The sequence below is a fragment of the Zosterops lateralis genome (genome assembly GCF_965231275.1).
Source record: "Zosterops lateralis genome assembly, chromosome: 10".
Classification (NCBI taxonomy): Eukaryota; Metazoa; Chordata; class Aves; order Passeriformes; family Zosteropidae; genus Zosterops; species Zosterops lateralis.
In genome coordinates, this window is record NC_139770.1 from 22,024,608 (window position 1) to 22,043,804 (window position 19,197).

Sequence of the window (19,197 nt, forward strand, 5' to 3'; positions counted from 1 at the left end):
ACAAAGCTCAGCTCACAGCTCTAGGTGCACCCCAACTCTCCCACACACAGAGGAGTGTTCTGTCAGAGGAGGGATCTCCAAATATCATCAGTGGGAAGAAGAAGGGAATGTTATTCCTGAGAATGTGCTGGAAGATCACTCAGACTAGGAGGAAAGAGGATGGGATGACCAGCTACTGAGTTAAGGTTATAAACCAAGACAGAGAAAACAGAAAATTACCTCTCAAAGGTGTATTTGCTCTCAGCCCTGAAGAAATACACGTGGGACTTGAACTGCAGCTTGAAGACATAATCCTTCTGAATCCCATCTGCCTCTGCAGGGCAGCTGACCGTGTATCCAAGCAGGGGGAGGCTGGCCAGGGGATAATCATCCTGCAAGAGCCCAAGAGCCCAGCCCTGAATGCAAGCCACCCCTGCCATGCAGCCCATGTGCCACAGGTGAGGGCTGGGCACTCTTGTTCAGGAGACAACAGGAGAACTATTCTGCAAAGCCACCAACAGCTCATAATTAAACCTTCCCCCAACTCCTTTAATTTTTTTTTATAGTTACTTGCTTCTGCTCCTCTGCCCAATGCTGCCTCCTGGACTCCCTCCTCCTTCTCTGCACTCTTTCTATGGAACTCAAAGCAGGGATCTGACAAAAAACATAAAGCAACCCTCACAAAAAATGTGCCCTCAAAGCAAGAAGCCAGATTAACCCAATTACTGGGTTAATAAACACAGTTTATTTGGTTAATAAAATGAAAAGATTGGACTGCACTATGGTTCATTATCAAGCAGGTGCTGCAGGCACCAGGGGCAGAAAAATCCCTGGAGGCTGAGCTGAAACCCAGCACAGAGAGCAGAGGGCAAAGAAGGCCCAAAGGCTGCTGTGTACCTCACATCCTTTAGTCATTGCATGAGGAGACATTTCCCCCTCACCCACAGGTCATCAGTACCATCAGAACTGGGAATTCTGATTAGGTTCCACAAGAAGTGCCCACAGCCTTTCAGAGATCAGCTTCCTTCTGAAATGCTTCTTCTTCCCCTTGTCACTCTCCTTCAAACAGCAATGATTTGCCCCTGGAGCTTTCTGAAAGCCAAGGATCCCCAGGTCCCCCCACCACCCTGACCATCATCCTCTCCCCTACACCTGCCCACCTGGTGTGTCTTGTAGAAGAACAAGCAGAAGTTGGTGAAGACAACCCACAGTTTCTGCCAGCCATTGCTGTTCTTGAACTTCCTCAGCAGATACCCAGAGAGTTGGTTCTGGCACAGAAGGAAAAGAGGACTCCCATGAAATCACAGGCTGCCATCCTGCTGCCGATGAACAGCCTAACACTGCTCCTGCACTTGCTCCCTGCTGTCAAAGGCCCCCAGGTGACACGGTGACAGCCACCAGGGTCCATCCCTTTGAGCCACCCTTTCTTACATGCAGAAAACCCACATGGAACACACCGTGTGAGAAGTGGAATAAAGCAGGAGAGGAAACAGAGGACTGCAGAGCTGGGAGACAAACAACATGTGGCAGCTACAAGCAGCAAAGCTGGCATGGAAAGGGGCTGCAGGGAGGGAACAGCAGGAGTCAGCCAGCAGGACAGGGAAAAACCTATGGCATGCAATGACAGCACAGGAATTTTGTAATTTGAGAAAAAGACAGGCTGCATGGCAGATTTACAGAGAGAACCATTTTTTTGAGGCATAAACAGGAGGAAATCCTGTCTTAACAAGGCAGTGGTACACGCCTGCCTCCAAGGACCAGGATCCTCACGTGGGCAGTTAGGAAGCAGGACATTTTCTTGGGCATCCCATGGCTCCTCCCCACCAGCACAAAATGTGAGAGGCATCTTTACCTGGATCATGCACAAGTAATCAGACAGGGATAGGCTCTGGTTCCGGTACCAACAAACATGGGTGATTGTGTTGGGCCGTTGGGCCTGGCCCAGCAAATAGCGAGGAGGAAGCTCTGGAGAAACAGCAAGAGAGCAGAAAACTGAGCAGAGAAAGAGGGAGAGAAAGAGAAAAACAGAATGTTAGGGTGAGAGGAGTGATGCAAGAAAGGTGGCTGTCAAAGGAAAATGGATTGTGAAAAAAATGACGGTGTTAGAACATGGAACATATCAGAGTGAGAGGGAGTGCAGGAACTCACACATTCAATCCCAGAACCTGTAGCAGGGTAAGCTTGTTATCCATGCACAGAACTGTGAGCTGGTGTCTTTCCCAAGGTGCCAGCAGGGAAAGGCCTGTCCCCTCCAGACAGAAACAGCAACAGAAGCCAGCTCAAGTGCCCAGTGTCTGTACCTCAAGCCCAGGTCACATCTATAGCACTTCCCTTACCAAGCTGATCCACATGGTCTCTCTATCAGAAAAATGCAGGAGTTGCAGTGCCCAAACTTTTAACTCCAGTTAAACAAGTGCCTCAAGAGCAGAGCAGGACAGGTAGGCACATGCTGCAGCCTCCTACCCCATTGCTTTTGTCAGGTTAGTGACCTCTTTTTTCTCTCCATGTTTTTTAGGGTGCTTCCTATTTCTTGAAGTCTTCCAAGCACCTCCAGGAAGGTGTCCTTCCTACCCAGCCAAACTGCTGCCTAAAGTAAAACTGTAGAGCTGGTGCAAGCAGTGTAAGGAGTGCTGAGCTGATCAGTCTCAAAATCTGCAGGATTCAGTGCCCAAATGTGTCACCAGTGCTGCCTTGCAATGTGAGTAACAGCAGGACCACAGGTACCAGTGGCTCATAGAATCCCTGAAAGGTTTGGGTTGGAAGGGACCTTAGAGCTCATCTGGTTCCAACCCCTGCCATGGGAAGGGACACCTTCCACTAGACCAGGTTGCTCAGACTCCCATCCACCCTGGCCTTAGACACAGAATAAACATCTTTGCTCAGCATGAAATGATGTTGCCATGAAAGGACAGTTGGCTGCTTAGTCCTACCCGTGAGGGAAGGGCAGAGAATTCCAACTGAATTCCCTCTTCTTAATTCTGGGTGCAGTACAGCAGCTAACCAGAGCTCAGTACAGCACAGTCAGTCTCTAAAGGAAAATATAATGGATAGGGAACTCATAATCATAGAACCACTAAGTTGAAACACCTCCAAGATCATCAAATCCAACCTTTGACCAAATCCCACTGAACAATTGGGCAAAGTTCCACATCCACACATTCTTTGAACATTTCTGGGGACAGTGACCCCACTGCTGCCCTAGGCAGCCTGTTCCAATGCTTAACCACTCTTTCTGTGAAGAAATTCTTCCTGATTCCTAACCTGAGCCTCCACTGTGCAGTTTGAGGTCATTTCCTCTTGTCCTGCCCCTTGTTCCCTGGGAGCAGAGTGTGACCTCCACCTGGCTGTCCCCTCCTGTCAGGGAGTTGTGCAGAGCCAGAAGGTTCCCCCTGAGCCTCCTTTTCTCCAGGCTGAGTCCCCTCAGCTGTTCCTGGTGCTCCAAACCCTCCCCAGCTACATTGTCATTCTCTGGACACTCTCCACCTCCTCAATGTCCTTCTTGTCATGAGGGGTCCAAAACCAAAACTGACCCCAGGATTTGAGGGGCATCAGCAATGCCCAGCACAGAGAATGCTCAGTCCTCCAGTGAGCAGGATAAAACCCAAAGGAGAGGTCCAGCCCCAGGATACCCTGGGTTTCCTTTAAACCTTCCCTGCTTTGGTCCCTTGCCGAAGCGAAGCCCTGCTGCCCGGAGAGCGGAGCGTGAGCACGGACACACAGACAGGCACAGAGGGGGCAGCATGCAGTGGTGCTGGAGGGCCCAGGCCCTCCCTGCACACAGAACTGCTGCCAAGGCCGCGGGGGAGATGGAGGCCAAGGCAGCCCTGGGTACCTCGACGGCCACACTGTGGTCGGTCATGGAGACGCTGGTGTTGCGGTACCAGCACACGTGCATGGTTGTGTTGGCACGGTGGTGGCTCTGCCTGTCCAAGGAGCTACGAGAGGAGTGAATGTCATCTTCGGACTCCTGTTCTACAGAGACCTCATCAGAGGATCCTGGGGGAGGAGAATTGGGTAGTGGTTTAAGAAAACCGTGCAATACAAAAAGCAAGAGGAGCTGGGATTCCTGAGCGAGGCGGTTTTCTCTTGCTGTGGTTCAGTTTCATGTCAGGCTGAACTGGTTACACAGCTCTTATTACCACTCTAAGCACATCAGCCTGGGTTTCATTACTCAGCTCTGCCTGGGGCAGCTGACTCACAGGATCAAAGGATGCTTTGGGTTGGAAGGGACCTTAAAGCTCATCTGGTGTCAACCCCCTGCCGTGGGCAGGGACACCTTCCACTAGAATAAAATCACGGAGTGGCTTGGGTCAGTGTCAAACAAAAATGACCACACTTCATCTTGAGTCAAGGAACAGAACAGAGGTCTCCAAGAAAAAATACTTCATGTTTCAGCACAGCCATAACACCCCTAGACAGGCACAGGAGTAGTGGGCTGTAAAAAAAGCTGACCTCCAGAGACACTACATTTCAGGCAAAAAAATTCACCACATGGTTAAATTGAGAAAAATCTACATAAAGGGTGTCTTAAGGGCCTTATAAAATAAATAACTCTGCAATGGGAGCCTCTCTGCTGCATTTAAAGCTACTTTGAACATCAGTCTAGGAAGGCAAGCATATCTCTTTTGATTAAAACCAAAGCCCAATTATTCCCCATTATCATGTGAGTTATAGAAACACATCATTTATGTCATCAAATCACAAAAGGAAAAGCAGAAAGAACAGGACAGTTGCTGCTTTTCAAGGAGGCAGAGAACACCACTTACTGTTGGAGCGGTTGCACACAGAGTTTTCCAGAAGCATCTCAGATTTCTCAGTAGATTTCTTGGCCATTTCAATTGCCACATTTAGATCTTCCATCCACTTGCCCATCTCCAGGCGGGTACTGCAAGGGAAGCAGTGGGAATGGGGATGTGCCAGCCCAGAGCTGTGCCTGTGTGCTGAAGGCACAGGTCACTGCCCAAAACAAGGGACAGCGTCCTTCCATTAGATAAATAAAACCAAAATTAGAATTCCTCCAAAGCAGGAGCTTTCCAGAGAGGAAAGTGACCTCATACAGCCTCCACCTCTATATTCAAGCCTTGAAACAAGACTAAACTAACAATTAAACACTTGGACTTTACAGCAAATAAAATGAACAGACAGCTGGCAGGGGTCAGGAGAGGAATTCTGGAGATGGAGGATATGAGCCATGATATTTTTGAAGGATAAATGGCAGCCTGAAGCACAGCCCATCTTTTAAAGGGCATGTGGGATGTACCTGACAGCTCAAGAAAGTAAAACCCAGAGGGCAGGAAGAGGAAATTTCCTTCCCCCTCCCAGGATCCACTAAAGGTGAGACCTTCCCAGCCCTTCAAGGTGTATCTGTATCCACAGGGATGCAACAGTGGCAGGTTTGGCTTTAGACACAGCCGTAACATTTCTTTGTTTTGGTAACCATCTCTTCTTTCTGAATGTTTTTAATTTAGACTGGAAATTCCATGCATGGTCTAAGCCTAGCAGCAATTTTTGGTTTTGACAGGTAACCTTTGCACTATTTTAAAGTCATGACAAGGTAAAAATTCTATTTGTTTTTCCAAATTTAAGAATCTTTTAAGCACCTTATGACTCACAGCCACTGAGGAATGGTTGATCTTAAAAAAACCTGCCTTCTCAGGTGTTGGGTTAGAATTAAAAAAAATACCACTGCATACCAAAAATATTGGCTCCTGTGCCATTACACACCTGCTTCATAAATATACTGTAGTGGTTATTTTTCAAGAACAGGTCATCAAGCAGTAAAACCCCTATGATTTAAGGTTGAGATTTAGTGCTTCCACCCTGCATCGTTGGCATTCCTGATTCCAGCTGCCTTTTCAGGGCAGACTTGCAGAAAGACAAAAACTCCTAAAGCTGATGCTGACACCAGGTGTAGGAGACATCCTAATTACAAAAAGGCACCAAACTCACTGCACAGGGATAATTTAGGCTGAAAAAGGATTGTTTTCATTTCTAAGTCAGCCTTTAACTTTTCCTCTCCCAGCTTCCTCCATGAGATTCTGCAGGAACTCTCCCCTCCTCACAGAAATTCGCATGTTCTGAATTTTAATTCTTTTGAGTCTCTAAAATATTTGAATGTTTAGATTTTATCTCCTGAAGTGATTTGAAGGATGACACTGGCAACTCCCAAATAAACAAACACAATGGCAACATTATTGCTGCTGTTTGTGTTTTGGGTCTGAAAGAAACACAGAATCACAAGTTGGTTTAGGTGGGAAGGGACCTTAAAGCTCATCTCATCCCACCCCATGAGGGCAGGGACACCTTCCACTGTCCCAGGTTGCTCCAAGCCCTGTCCAACCTGGCCTTGGACACTTCCACGGATGGGACAGCTGCAGCTTCTCTGGACAACCAATGCCAGGGCCTCACCACCCTCATAGGGAAGAATTCCTTCCCAATGTCCCATCTAACCCTGTCCTCCAGCAGTGGGAAGCCATTCTCCCTTGTCCTGTCCCTACAGGCCCCTGTTCAAAGTCTTTTTCCATCTTCCTTGTTGGCTCCTTCAGGTACTGGAAGGGCACAATTTGGTCATCACAGAGCTTCTCTTCTCCAGGCTGAACAATCACAATTCTCTCAGCCTTTCCTCACAGCAGAGCTGCTCCATCCCTCTGATCACCCTGGTGCCTCCTCTGGACTCTCCCCAGCAGCTCCAGCTCCTTCCTGTGCTGGGCCCCAGGGCTGGGGCAGCTCTGCAGGTGGGGTCTCACCAGAGTGGGGCAGAGGGGCAGAATCCCAATCTCTTTCCTACTGCTCACACTGGGGGATCAGCCCAGGATAAACTACTCTTTCCCAGAATTCAACACTAAAAAGGAGTTGTGAAGAGTCCTGGGCTTATTTTGAAGTCCAGAGGATGCATGAAACACCCCTCTGGCTCTGCACCACTTGAGCAGTAACTTTCTGCAGAAGGAATCCATCAAAGCCACAGGAAAACTAGGATTACCTGGCTGCCACCACTATGGTTTTCTGTGCAGAATAGATTGTGAAGCAGTGTGGGACAGACCATTCATTCTCACTCTCCTCCACCTGCAGGAAAAGAAAAGATTTTCCTCATCAGTGCTTAGTCACCAATCAACACTAAAACTCTCCTGTGCTGGCTGGGACTGGAGTCAAACAAGATTCCAACCTGGCTGCAGGAAATGCAGAACAGCAACTCTCTGGTGAATACCACCTACTTTCAAGACTATTTTGGCTCTATACAAAAATCTATGTTGTGTTTCTACTGCAGGGGCACAACACCACTTCCAACAGGGCAAGGACAGGAAGGGGCTGGAGCAGATTTGGCTCTTTACTTACCGGAGGGTCCAGCACTATCAGCTGCAAACCAAAGACAGAAAGAACAATCCTGTTAGAGAAGGTGTGGGGAGACAGGAGGATTGATTACATGCCAAGGTGTGTGCTGGGGGACAAAACACCAGGATAAATAAATCCCTGTTTCCAGATCAGCCTCTCACAGCAGTGTGAAAATGAATGGGCAACAGAGTGTACTTCAGCTGTTTTGCTAATGTGGAAGGAACAGACTCATCATCTGCAGATAAAAAAAGCTCTGTCTGACCAATTGCTGCTGAGACCAGCCTTGGAGCACTTTGTGGCTTTGGTCCTTGTGCCTTGAAGGAATTCCTCAACCTCCCTTAGGCAAAGCCATTTCCTTAACCCTGTGATGCAACATGGAACCACTTACCAACATGCCATGCAGAGAGAGGTGTCCATGGATTTTGAACTGATTTGTCCCTGTGACCCCTTTGCTTGTGTACAGTAACATATCTGAGAACTGGAAAGGCAGGAAGAGAACAATCAGTGTTCTGAAAGCAGCAGGCAGGGCCAAGGATTTTTTGACATCTCCTTTAAAAATCTGTTCTTTAAAGGCCACTGTAGATGCATGAAAAATGCCATTTCTCAGTCAGTTTGGCCAACTACCCTTCAAACTTCTCTTTTGTTTACTTATAAGAGAGGAAATTAAATTTTTAAATTCTGTTAAAACTCTGTGCCATTAAGGAACTGAGTTGACCAGAGAGTAGTGCCACAGTCACACCCTCTAAAAACATTGCTTAGAGTGAGTTTTCAGCCTCAGGTGCTGATTTTCAACACAAGCACATGAAAACACACTTCCCCAACAACTTCATCTTGAAGACTTTGGGTTTATAAATGTCAGAAGCAACACCCACCAGAAAGAACATCCGCTGCTGTAAGCCCTTCTTAGTGAGCTTGTACAAGCAACCTTCCCGGATAAACTCCTGCAGTGGAAAAGAAAAAGCCAGACAATGTTGGATCTTTCCTGACTCCAGGGAATTGTATTTTCATCCCAGAGTACACAGATGTTGATTGGTGCCCAGCAATGATCACTAACAGATTTCTTAGAGGCCCAATGACGCTTTCCTTCCTTTTTTGTGACATGAGTCAGCTCCTTGCTGCAGCCAGCATTTAAATCAGTGAAGGAAGAGAAAGGAAAGGAGCAGAATTCCTGTTGGACACCACAGTTCACCTATCACACTTACATCCCACTGCAGTGACTGCCATAGCATCCCCAAAGCACATGCGATGCTCCTGTATTTATGCCCAGTACATCTATCAAAAACAAAGAAACAAAACACCAGGCAGGAACTGCACAAACTCCTGTAATACAGAGGCACCCACACCAGTTTAGCCCAGTGCTGTGGCTCTCACCATCCCTCTGTTCTCTGAGTTTGCACCGGGCAGAGCTGGGAGTGGATTTCCAGTACAACACACCAGCTCCCACTCACACACAGAGCACCACAGTGTACCCAGTATCTGTCCTGGACACACAAAACTGCAGCCAGAGTTTCAGCAGAGGCATTTCTGATCCATTCCTCAGAATATCACCAAGGTGATGATCTCATCATCCATGGCATTCACTAAGAGATGAAGCCTTCACAGCTGTCCCACAGACCAGAGGGGCAGCAATGGCAAATCTGTGCTTCAAAACATTTTATTTCCACTCCGTTGGAAATAAAACCAATAAAGACTCTAAAAACCAAGCAGAGGCACTTACCCTGCCAGGTGCTGTGAGATTGTCTATCCCAATCAGGTCGTGCTGCAGCTCTGTAAGCTTCTGGAAATTTTCCAGGCGGATGAGGCTGTTCTGCAGCTGTGAGGTCATTTCTGTGACTTCCTTCAGTGCATCTGTGTGGAGAACAGCACCAATGGGACCAGAGCAGAGCAACCCAGGCCACCCATTTCACCCCTGAAAACTCAGTCTGCAATCTAGATCTGAACTTTAGAGCCAATTTTAGAACAGAATGGTTCATATGGAAGGGTCCTACAACAATCACCCAGTCCAACTGCTAGTTTCTTTAAGTGTATTTTAGAGGAGGGTACATGGAGCAAGTGACTTCACAGCATTTCCTGTGCTTCTGGAGATCATTGTGTATCTCAGATTTTGCTTAAACAAAAAGTATTTACCAAATAGCTGAAAGTAAATTAAAAAAAAAAATCAAACCAAACTATTTCTACCAAAGACTACTTTGTCATGAATGGAATTTACTTCACATGCTCCTAATGGTACAAAACAAGCATTTCTTGGTCACATTTTTTACATCTAAATGACAAAAAAGTTTGTAAAAAAAATCTTCTCTTTTTTTTTTTCCCTGCTAGAAGACAAGAAAAGGACTAATTTTCCAGCTTTGGTTGAAGCACTGGGATCCATCATAAGAAAACCACTTCCTGGAATGCCAGGAAAAAGCAGCACTTACATTGAATTTGTGGACATAATTAAACATGAGTGAACCTAAGTGTCCACGGCCAGGTTGGACAGGGCTCTGAGCATCCTGCTCTACTAAAAGTATCCCTGCCCATGGTGGAAGAGGGGAATGAGATGAGTTTTAAGGTCCCTTTCAACCCAAAGCACTCTGAGATTCTCTGAGTCTATAATTCCTGTCTTCCCAGGGCACAGGCAGAGTTTGGGATGCCCGTGGGAAGGGGCTGGCTGGGCGCTCACTCACTCCGGCAGTCGGCAAAGTCCCGGTGCTCTGCTGTGTAGTGCTTGCACAGCCTCCCCAGGATCAGCTTGTAGTGCATCAGTCTCTGGATGGGTTTGAGCAGAAAGGTGTTGAGGGGCAGGTAGCAAACCTTCTGCAGCTCAAACTCCTTATAAACCATCTCCAGCTTCTTGAGGCGTTTGGTTGCTTTCTCCAGTTCCGTCAGGACCTCGTCGTGCTTCTGCAGGTAACTGGTGAACTCCTGTGGAATTGCACAGAAAGTGACTTGGATGAAAGGAAAACAGGCTTTCACAAATAAAGGAAGTGGCAGGCAGCTCCCAGTCAGGGTCAAAATAGGTGTCTGTGTGGAATTGTGCCTGTGCCTGCTGGGAATACCAAATGCTGGTGGTGGAAATAGCAGTCTCATACTCCTGCACTCCCATTCAAGCCACTGGTTTTAATTAAATAAGTACTGCACTACTACAGCACTAATGTAACTGTCCCAGAGAGGCACTCTGCTCCAAATAAAGTTGACTTCATTTCAGAAGAAATTCTTCTGCCTTTAAAAATATGTATATTTTTTAATTAAATTACTTTGTGAATCAAGGTCTCAATAGCAGAGCTGAATAAATAATTTTCCTTTGTTTTCTGCTGAATAACCAACAAACACCTTTTCTCAAGGTAAATGTAGGTGGCTAAATAAGCAACAATGATACGAAACCTTCCTGCCATTATTTTACTGTTTTCTTTTAAAATTGTTTTTCAACAATAGCTTTTTGCAAGTTACTTCAAGATTGACTGAAAAAGAATAGGTTTGGGTGGGATAGTGGAAAGAAATTCTTCCCTGTGAGGGTGGTGTCAGACACTAGAATCTGATAGTTCATGGCTTAAACATTGTTAGGAACCTTTTGCCTGTTATGGTAAAACTATAAAGAAGCTACAACCGCAGTAGCCCAGCCCTCCCTGAAGATGCCTGACTGGAACTTTGGACTGTGAGTTAAGATGCCTTGATAAGATAAAAGGAACACTATTATTCAATAATCATGGGTCTAGGGAGAAGTAAACAAGGCAGAGGGAAAAGAATGCACGCCCAAGAAAGCCAAACCCAGCAGAAAATCATTCCTGGTTGGGCTGGGGAGGCCATAGCCCAAGAGGCCAGGTTTGCACAGAACTCCCCAAACAAAGGGGGCAGGAGGAGAGTTTTGGGTGCTGGTGAAACCTCTGGTCAGAGGCAGTGAACACTCATCCTCCCCCTTAGACAAACTGGATTAGTTGTAAAACCCCCCAACCCCAGGAAGGCCATATTCATGGGACATGCATGTGGGAGGCAGCTGAGGAGGGACCTTAATCCATCAAAGACGCCCCCAAAGTGCTCCCCAGACTTATTTCTGCAGTCCTGCACCACAGGACTGCACGTGATGCAAAGTGATTCAGTCTGCTGCAACAGGCTGTGTGAAACTTGCCCCCCATCCAGGGGAGGTACCTAGGCATTCTACTTGGTCTGAGCATATATTAATCCATTGCATTCTGTGCCTTTTGGGGGACCCTCACCAGCAAGAAGACCAGCTGGACAGGATCATCAGGATACTGGTGGGATGCGTAGAGTGGTGATATTTTCTTTAATCTGTCTCTGCCCCTCTCTTTCTGTCCCCCCACCTCTTTTCTATTTCTTTCTCTTCTTTCTTCTCTCTGCTATTCACTATTAAATAAAGCCCATACTGTTGACTTTGGCATATGATCTCATTTGCACCTTAATAAAAGCAGAGGCACTTGCAATAATTTTAAGAACCAGACTGTAACAGGTGGTGAGGCCCTGGCACAGGTGTGCAGAGAAGCTGTGGCTGCCCCTGGATCCCTGGCAGTGTCCAAGGCCAGGCTGGACAGGGCTTGGAGCATCCTGGTGTAGTGGACAATATCCCTGCCACGGCAGGTGGTAGGATGAGATGGGCTTTAAGGTCACTTCCAACCCAAACCCTCCTGGGATTCTGTGATTAATGGAAATATTAACCCTGAGCTCTGCTCCTTGAGAAAACAAAACAAAAACAAAGCACCTCAATAATCCCCAAACTCCACATCTTGAATCCTGTCCCTACCTTCAGAGTGCGCATGTTCCTGAGCATGACATCTCCAATGCGTTGGTAATCCCCCTTCACGTGAGCATTGCTTCTGCCTTCCCTGGAACACACAGGAGGAAAGAAGGAGGAAACATACATGGAGGATCAGGAAATTTCTGTTTTCTCCCTCCATTTTCCATGTCCTAATTCAGGACATAACCTTTAGCCATTTGACATTCCTATTTCACTCTTAAGATTGAAAATCTGGTACATTGAATATGGATGCTGCATAAAACAGCAAACAAAGACATGCTTAAAAAACTGAGAAAGGACTAGAAAGGAACTTGTGTGAAAGTCTGTTTGAGAGTTTTACATTTCAGAACTCCACATAAATGTCATAATGCAACCCCACCTGATTTTGCAAATTTATTTTTGTTCATACTTTATTAATGTTGACCACTGCCTTTTGAAAGGTAGTTACACTGTAATATATAACATGTCAGGTCAGGAGAAAATAATGCAAAGTTTAAAAGACTAAAAGCAATCTGTGAAATAAACTGCACTGCAAGAACCAAACCCCCACCTTAATCATAAAAACGTTTCCTTGATTTTCACCTGGAGATTCATTAACTGGAAGGTGTGGGAAAAGCACATGCCTCATCTTTATGATCTTGTGTTCCTTCTTTTTTCTAAGGCTTGAGAGCCTTATCAGATTATATCAACAATTAATGATCTTAAAGGTGTTTCCCAACCTAAATGATTGTCTGATTACAAAACCCCTGATCACAAGTCCTACAAGTACAGGGTGTTATACACAAGGCAAAGCTTGGAAAAGGGGCTTTGTGCAATGCAGTTTGTACTTTTTTACTAGCTTTAATGCCATAAAAGATTTCTCCTTGCTTCTATTGATGTGGAAATACTAATTGTAGTCTGGTTTTGATGTGAGGATGTAGAAAAAGTCCCCCCACTCACTTACCAGAGTGAGAGCCTTTGCTCAATCTCCTTCAGAAAGCCTCGATGGAACTCATAGATGGGGTCTATGTTGGAGAAGAGCAGAGTCATCAGCCCCTCTGGCATGGCATTCTCCTTGATCACGGCACTGCGGAACCACTGCCACAAAAACAGAAACTCTCATCAGTTTCTCTCTTTTAGAAATTCATTGCTAGTATGAAAATTCTTGCTCCTGCAGTGATGGGGGAGAGGAAAAAGTATGCACAGGGAAACAGCAGGAAGGAAGAAGAAATATTTAGGGAAGACATAATTTGTGAAAAATGAAAAGATGGGATTTTTTTTCCTTGCCAAGTATGAGGAAGATGAGGCCCATGGCTGGTTCTGGGCACAAGCTTGTTTCTGAATGCAATGATGGGATGGTTGGGGACAGCTGAGTGACAGTCAGTTACCCAGTGGCTGCCCCAGCTGCTGCCACTTCCATGCAGATAAAACTGCTCTCATAGACCTGGAGCCCTGTGCAAGTCACTCAGCTGAAGACATCTCGTTGCAGGTCACATTCCACATTTTATCGCCTTCTGGCAGGGACAGGGATATTACAAAAATCCTCTGAGATTTTTCTGAGGTATTCCCCCTTCTTTTAGGAGAAGTGCTGGGAAGCCTGTAGGAGGAATTGGAGTGAGATGGTGCTCAGTGAGCTTGCAGAGAACACTTCCACTGAGGCCACACAGAGGAAAGGGACTCAAGCTTTTCTTTGATGAAATTAAAACAACACCTTATAGAAAGGCAACAGTCACAGTGCTCAAACATGGAGCTCATAAATAAAAAAGCTCTTTTAGAAGCACATGAACTAGAAATTCATGCTGCCCTCCAAACCTGGACTCACTTGTCTATTCTGGGTAAAAGGGGGAGGAAGAAACAGAAGCAACAAAACAAGAAAAAACTTGAAACCCCCATGGGTTTGATGCCCTTTGCAACTGTCAGGTGCTCACAGATCCAAAGGCACAAGGCTAAAAGCTTCCCAAGGAAAACCATGGAGAAGGCAACCAGATTATAAGCAGAGCTGGCAGATATCACTCAATCTGAATGCAAAACATTTTTAGGCTTTCCTTGTTCACAGTTTTCAGACCAAAAGTTTGCCTAAGCCATCATGATGGCACAGGACTCCAGTAGCTGCTGGAGCAAATGATGGAAGTCCAGAGAAGGTATCTGCTCTCCCACAGAAGGAGCTATGGAACAAGGAAGGGGACAGCTGCTTGGCCCATGGATTATGCTACATCACAAGAAGAAATTCCAAGTTTTTCCAACCTAACAATCACAAATCTGTTAAAAAAAAAGGAGAAGAAAGAAAGTCAAAGCGACTTACCACTGTAATAACCTCCAGGTCTTTTAAATAGGTGCGTTCTGTGGCCAGGATCTCCTTTGCTATGAAGTATGCCTTGTCAGTGGGGTAGCGCTGAAAGGACACACGGACATCAGTGAGCACTGAACACACAAACCTCTGTTTTCTTCTGGGCATCAGATCAAACTTTACACCCACTTCCCCCTTGCTCTGTGCAAATGGAGCAGCTCATTACTAACAGGACATCACTTTATTCAGTATCACATTCCCACATACTGACTTGAATATAAAATATTCTTTATATTGCAAGAGTATTAAGAAATAATGGCAATTATGTGTCAATTGTCATAGACTCAGAGATGGTTTAGGTTAAAAGGGACCTTAAAGCTTATCTCATTCCAAACCTCTGCCACGGGCAGGGACACCTTCCACTATACTAGGGTGCTCCAAGCCCTGCCCAACCTAGCCTTGCACACTTCCATTACATGATCAAATCACGGGAACACTTTACAAAAATATGGAAACACTTAATCCGAGATTCCTAGATTTTAAACACTTCTCTAACCAAACACAGTCCAACAGATCTGCAAACAGTCCTTTTCCAAAACTGTTTATTTCCACTTACAGCTTTTACTCAGGCTACTCCTATGAAGAACATATTAATTAGTTAAGAAAAAAAGAAAATCAAACAGCAGCAGTTTTTAGCTGCATGATTGCTCTGGGCTGCTCTTTAGAGAGAAAGCAGAGTGGATATGGAAGAACAAAGGAATGAAATGATGCTAAGAGATGTTGTGCAGTTGCAACACAAAATCAGAGTTAGCCTGAAAACATATATTGCTAAAAATCATGTAATATCAAGGAATTAATCACTCTGCTTTGTCTCCTTAGCTCACTATGCTCTGCTGTAGTTGCATGCCAAATGCTGCTGAGTTATGTCAAATTTTGGTCTCCTCCATCTCTGCCTCTCCTGAGGGAAACACTGCTTTGAAAATTCTTTATTCTGTTTCCTTGTATGTTCTCAGTTAATGAAAAATTCTCTTTATAGAGTTACTTTGAGATGCCTCCAGTGCTATTAGCACAGCTACTGAGTGATTCCCAATCCTCCAGCTCCATGTTGCCCGTGGAAGAGACATTCTCAATAATTGCTCAATAACCTCTCTATTGAGTCCAGAGAATCCCTAGAGGTGTGTATCCTCAAATAATTGATTTTGAGACACTGTCTAGTCTCTTTTCAGGTTATTTTATGCTAGTTACTGTAGTTCCACATGTCGGCCCCCTCCCTGGAGGAACCAGAGGACACACTCCTACTCACTCCATGGCCATCCCCTTAACTTCAATCCACCTGTCTCAGGTACACAGAGCCAGGCAAAGTCCTACCTCATCTTGGCTTTTTCCTTGGGCTATTTACCTGCCTGCAGTCTCAGATGCTGAGGAACCTCAGTGGGCATCCTTCATAAGCAGCCTCTTCCCCAAGGAAACAACATCATTTTCCTGGCTTCCCTAGAGCCTATGGTGAGCAGTTTTACCATCTCACTTGCCAGCCTCAGCAGTTCCTCACATGACAGGAGAGTTTCTGCTGTCAGGGATGTTTTTACACAGCTCTGGGGACATCCCCTTCTGGACTATGTGCAGGACCTTATTGCACTCCTTTAAAATCTCACAGAGCATGAAGGTGTGTGAAAACACAGGAGCATGACTTCCACACAGGCAGGTAGTGATGGGGGAACTTTACTAAAAACTAAAAACACGCCATGGTCATAACCTGTCACTTCTCATAGCCTGCATGGATCATGTTTTTCTCCACCTCTGAACATTTAAGCAGGTTTCTGCTTCATTCTCCAGCTGAATGTGTGCTGACTGAGGGCACAAGAGGGCTTTTATTTTCCCCAGGCATCCTCTCTTCCTTTCTCCCTCACCAACACATCAGCCCTTCTTCCAGAAGTTCCTGCTCTTCCCAAATTGCTCCCTGGTGGAATTTAGTGCCCCTGGCTTGCTTTTTTTCAGTCTTGCACCAGTCCTAAGTGCATCCCTTGTGCTGAGTGCTGGCAGCAGCTGCTGGGCAGAGCCTGCACCAAAGGAGTGGAAAGGCTGTCAGTGCACAGGGGCCCTGCCAAACACCTCCTCAGGCTCTGCAAGGGGAAAAAACATCAGCTCATGCCTCAAAAGCCAAACACAAGAACTGTCTGAGGTGGCAGTCTCCTTCTAGAGTCCAAAGAAAATGTTTCTACAACCACAGCAGGCATCAAAGCAAATATGTCCACTTGGAAAAACTGGTGTTTCACCATATAATGTACAAACAATCTCACCTGGAAACCTTGAACACTCACCAGATGCAGCAGCCCCAGCTTGTAGAGAGTAAAGAGCTCTACTCTGCACTTGTAATGGCCCAAAATGTTTAACTTTTCACTTCAAATACCAGGCTTCAGAAGTGTTAAAAATAACTCTGGGTGGGGGAACTCCCTCAAAAAACCTGGCCTCAATGCCCTTTTTAAAATGTGTTGCTACAACCAACCTTCATTTGAAAAGGAAGGGAGAAATCTACCAGTAAGATGAAAGAAAAGCACAGTGATTCAAAGAGAAAAAACCCTCATCTTTCTCAAGTTATCAGTACTGGACCAGCAGCAGCATGGCAGCAAAGAGCAGACAGCACACATTGTGAGGGCTGGAGAGTTTGCAGAACATGCCCTGATTAACCAGGTGGAACTACTGCATTATCACCTTCAAATCAGAGCTCTAGTCAAGAGAGATATTGAAAGATTACATTTTTCTGGTACAACAAAGCTGTAAAGCTCCTGTGAAATGTAACCAATTTAACACTGGTTTCTTCCTGCATTTGTTTCACTTAAAACAATGTCTCTGAATAGACATCAAAGCCTTGGAATACTCAGGAGCTGGTCAAGCTTAAGATCAATACAATAAAAAGAAGTTCCCTTCTAAGGAGTCTCACTTTCATATATTAGTTTCAGCCTGAAGGAGAACACAGGCTGCCAAAACACCAGACCTTGCAGAATGTGGCAGAAAGGGTTGGGCTTCATATTTAAGTCAACTAACACTGTCTTTGCTCATTATTTCCAAGGATAAATGAGAGGTGTTATTTTTAAAATAACTATGGAAACTAATAGTAGAGTGATCAGCCAAAGCTATAAACTCCCTCAAAAAGCCTAAATGAGACAGGGAAGCTGCCAGTGGGGTGGGTTGTCTGCAGCTCAGCTGCCAGTTACTGGTTAAACCTCCCTCTCTCTGGCAAGCACTTGCACCACATCCACACCATGGATGTTTCTCAGTAGCATCACAGAAGTGCCTGGAGGTGCCTAAGAATGTGGTAAAGACACCAAAGAGCAGGGGCTTGTGACCTTGCCTGAGGATCCTGATCCTGACAGAGGGAAGACAACCAGAAGAGCAGAAGCAAAGACCACACAAAGTCGTTTCTTCTTTGTGGTTGTATGGAAAACTGCAGATCCCAATGTGGCCACTGACTCCATATGGAACTGAGTTTGGACAGTGGAACCTTCCTTGCACTGTAATGGGAGATCCTGGATCCTTCTCAAGCACCAGAGCCAACAAAACTCGCTAAGCAAGACAAGGAGAGCAGAGAGTCTTCCAGGAAAACGGTCATGGAACTCTACTGCTAGGTGGACTTCTTTATCCTACTGGAAGAAATGCAGCAAATCCTGAGCTTGACATGGGGGTGAGGAAAACCCCACATTATGTGGGGGATCCTGATTAAAGCAACCAGTGCTCACTGGTAGGCAGGAAGAAAGCAGCCCAGGCATGGAGCAGTACCTAGACATAAGTACATCCTGAAGACCCAAAGCTGTTCCTGGTTTGAGACTCACAGCACCTGCAAAAGTCAGGGACTTTTTTGTCCCCCTCTTTCCAGGAAGTGAGACTCAAGCTTCTGCAAGGCCGGAGGAGTGTCCACCTCCCTCCAGACAGAAGGGTCAGCCATGGGGAGGACAATTCAGCAACAGGGCCAGCTTTGCTGACCAAGGCCATGATGAAATGGATGTGAAAGAATTCCCACTGAGCTCAGGTCCTGCACAGTTCAAGGGGAACCCCTCAGGACCCCTCTAAAGGTCCTGTTATGATCAGAAAGCATGACCTGGAGGAACAACATATGGTGAGATGGACCAATGAGACCGTGACGAGACTGCACAGGAAGGAAGAAACCAGGAAACAAACACCTCACACCTTAACAAATAAGGATCTCTGAGGATCATTGTGTCCAGCTCCCCATTCCTAGCAGATCCACCTGAAAATAAACCATATGACTAGGGCCATCATCCAGATATTCCCTGATCTTTCTTAGGCTTGGTGTTGTGATCACTACCCTAGGGAACCTGTTCCAGGGATCAGCCTCGGGGGGTAAAGAACCTTTCCCTAATATCCAGCCTGAACTCACTTCCATTCTGAGGTACAAAAGGTGGATTTTGAACACAGTTCCCTGACACATTGCTCCTACTAAAACAAAGGGAGGTGGTCCCAGTGGCCATGCCAAGAAGACACAAGAAGATGCCAGGAGGGCAGTGGGGACTCTGCCACAACAGCACAACACATCCAACTTCAGCACTGGAGTTTTACCACGGCCACCACAGGATACAACACAATCAGCATTCGGCACCCAGCAAGCACAGCTCCTCACCTGGCAGCTGCACTGCCCAGCACAGCTCCCACATGGCACCAGCGTTCCCCAGCTCTGGGATCTTACCTTCCTCTTCATTTCATCATCCTCTTCTACCCTGGCCCCGCCGGCGTCGCTGAGGACGGGGCTCAGCAGAGGGGACGAGCCCTGGGGGGCTGCATTCAGGTTCACCTGAAAGGCTGGGGCCAAGCCCAGGGGACTCTTTAGCACAATGGAGGACAGCTGGGGATGGTCCACAGGCAGGCCTGGGTGGGAAGACAA

At 46.2% G+C, this 19,197-nt stretch overlaps 1 protein-coding gene across 4 annotated transcripts in view; it reads right to left on the reverse strand.

Moving 5' to 3' along the window:
* Nucleotides 1–19,197, reverse strand: part of FARP2 (FERM, ARH/RhoGEF and pleckstrin domain protein 2) — a 78,435-nt gene that overhangs the window by 2,548 nt on the left and 56,690 nt on the right. For all 4 annotated transcript variants that reach the window (XM_083868719.1, XM_083868720.1, XM_083868718.1 and 1 more), the window contains 13 exons: nucleotides 19,003–19,181; nucleotides 14,319–14,408; nucleotides 12,981–13,114; nucleotides 12,044–12,125; nucleotides 9,975–10,212; nucleotides 9,026–9,156; nucleotides 8,181–8,249; nucleotides 7,697–7,786; nucleotides 6,959–7,041; nucleotides 4,746–4,864; nucleotides 3,812–3,975; nucleotides 1,140–1,247; nucleotides 220–371 (listed from right to left, as the gene is read on the reverse strand). In XM_083868719.1, coding sequence (XP_083724845.1) covers nucleotides 220–371; nucleotides 1,140–1,247; nucleotides 3,812–3,975; nucleotides 4,746–4,864; nucleotides 6,959–7,041; nucleotides 7,697–7,786; nucleotides 8,181–8,249; nucleotides 9,026–9,156; nucleotides 9,975–10,212; nucleotides 12,044–12,125; nucleotides 12,981–13,114; nucleotides 14,319–14,408; nucleotides 19,003–19,181 — 1,639 coding nt within the window. The remainder of the gene's footprint in view (nucleotides 1–219; nucleotides 372–1,139; nucleotides 1,248–3,811; nucleotides 3,976–4,745; nucleotides 4,865–6,958; nucleotides 7,042–7,696; nucleotides 7,787–8,180; nucleotides 8,250–9,025; nucleotides 9,157–9,974; nucleotides 10,213–12,043; nucleotides 12,126–12,980; nucleotides 13,115–14,318; nucleotides 14,409–19,002; nucleotides 19,182–19,197) is intronic.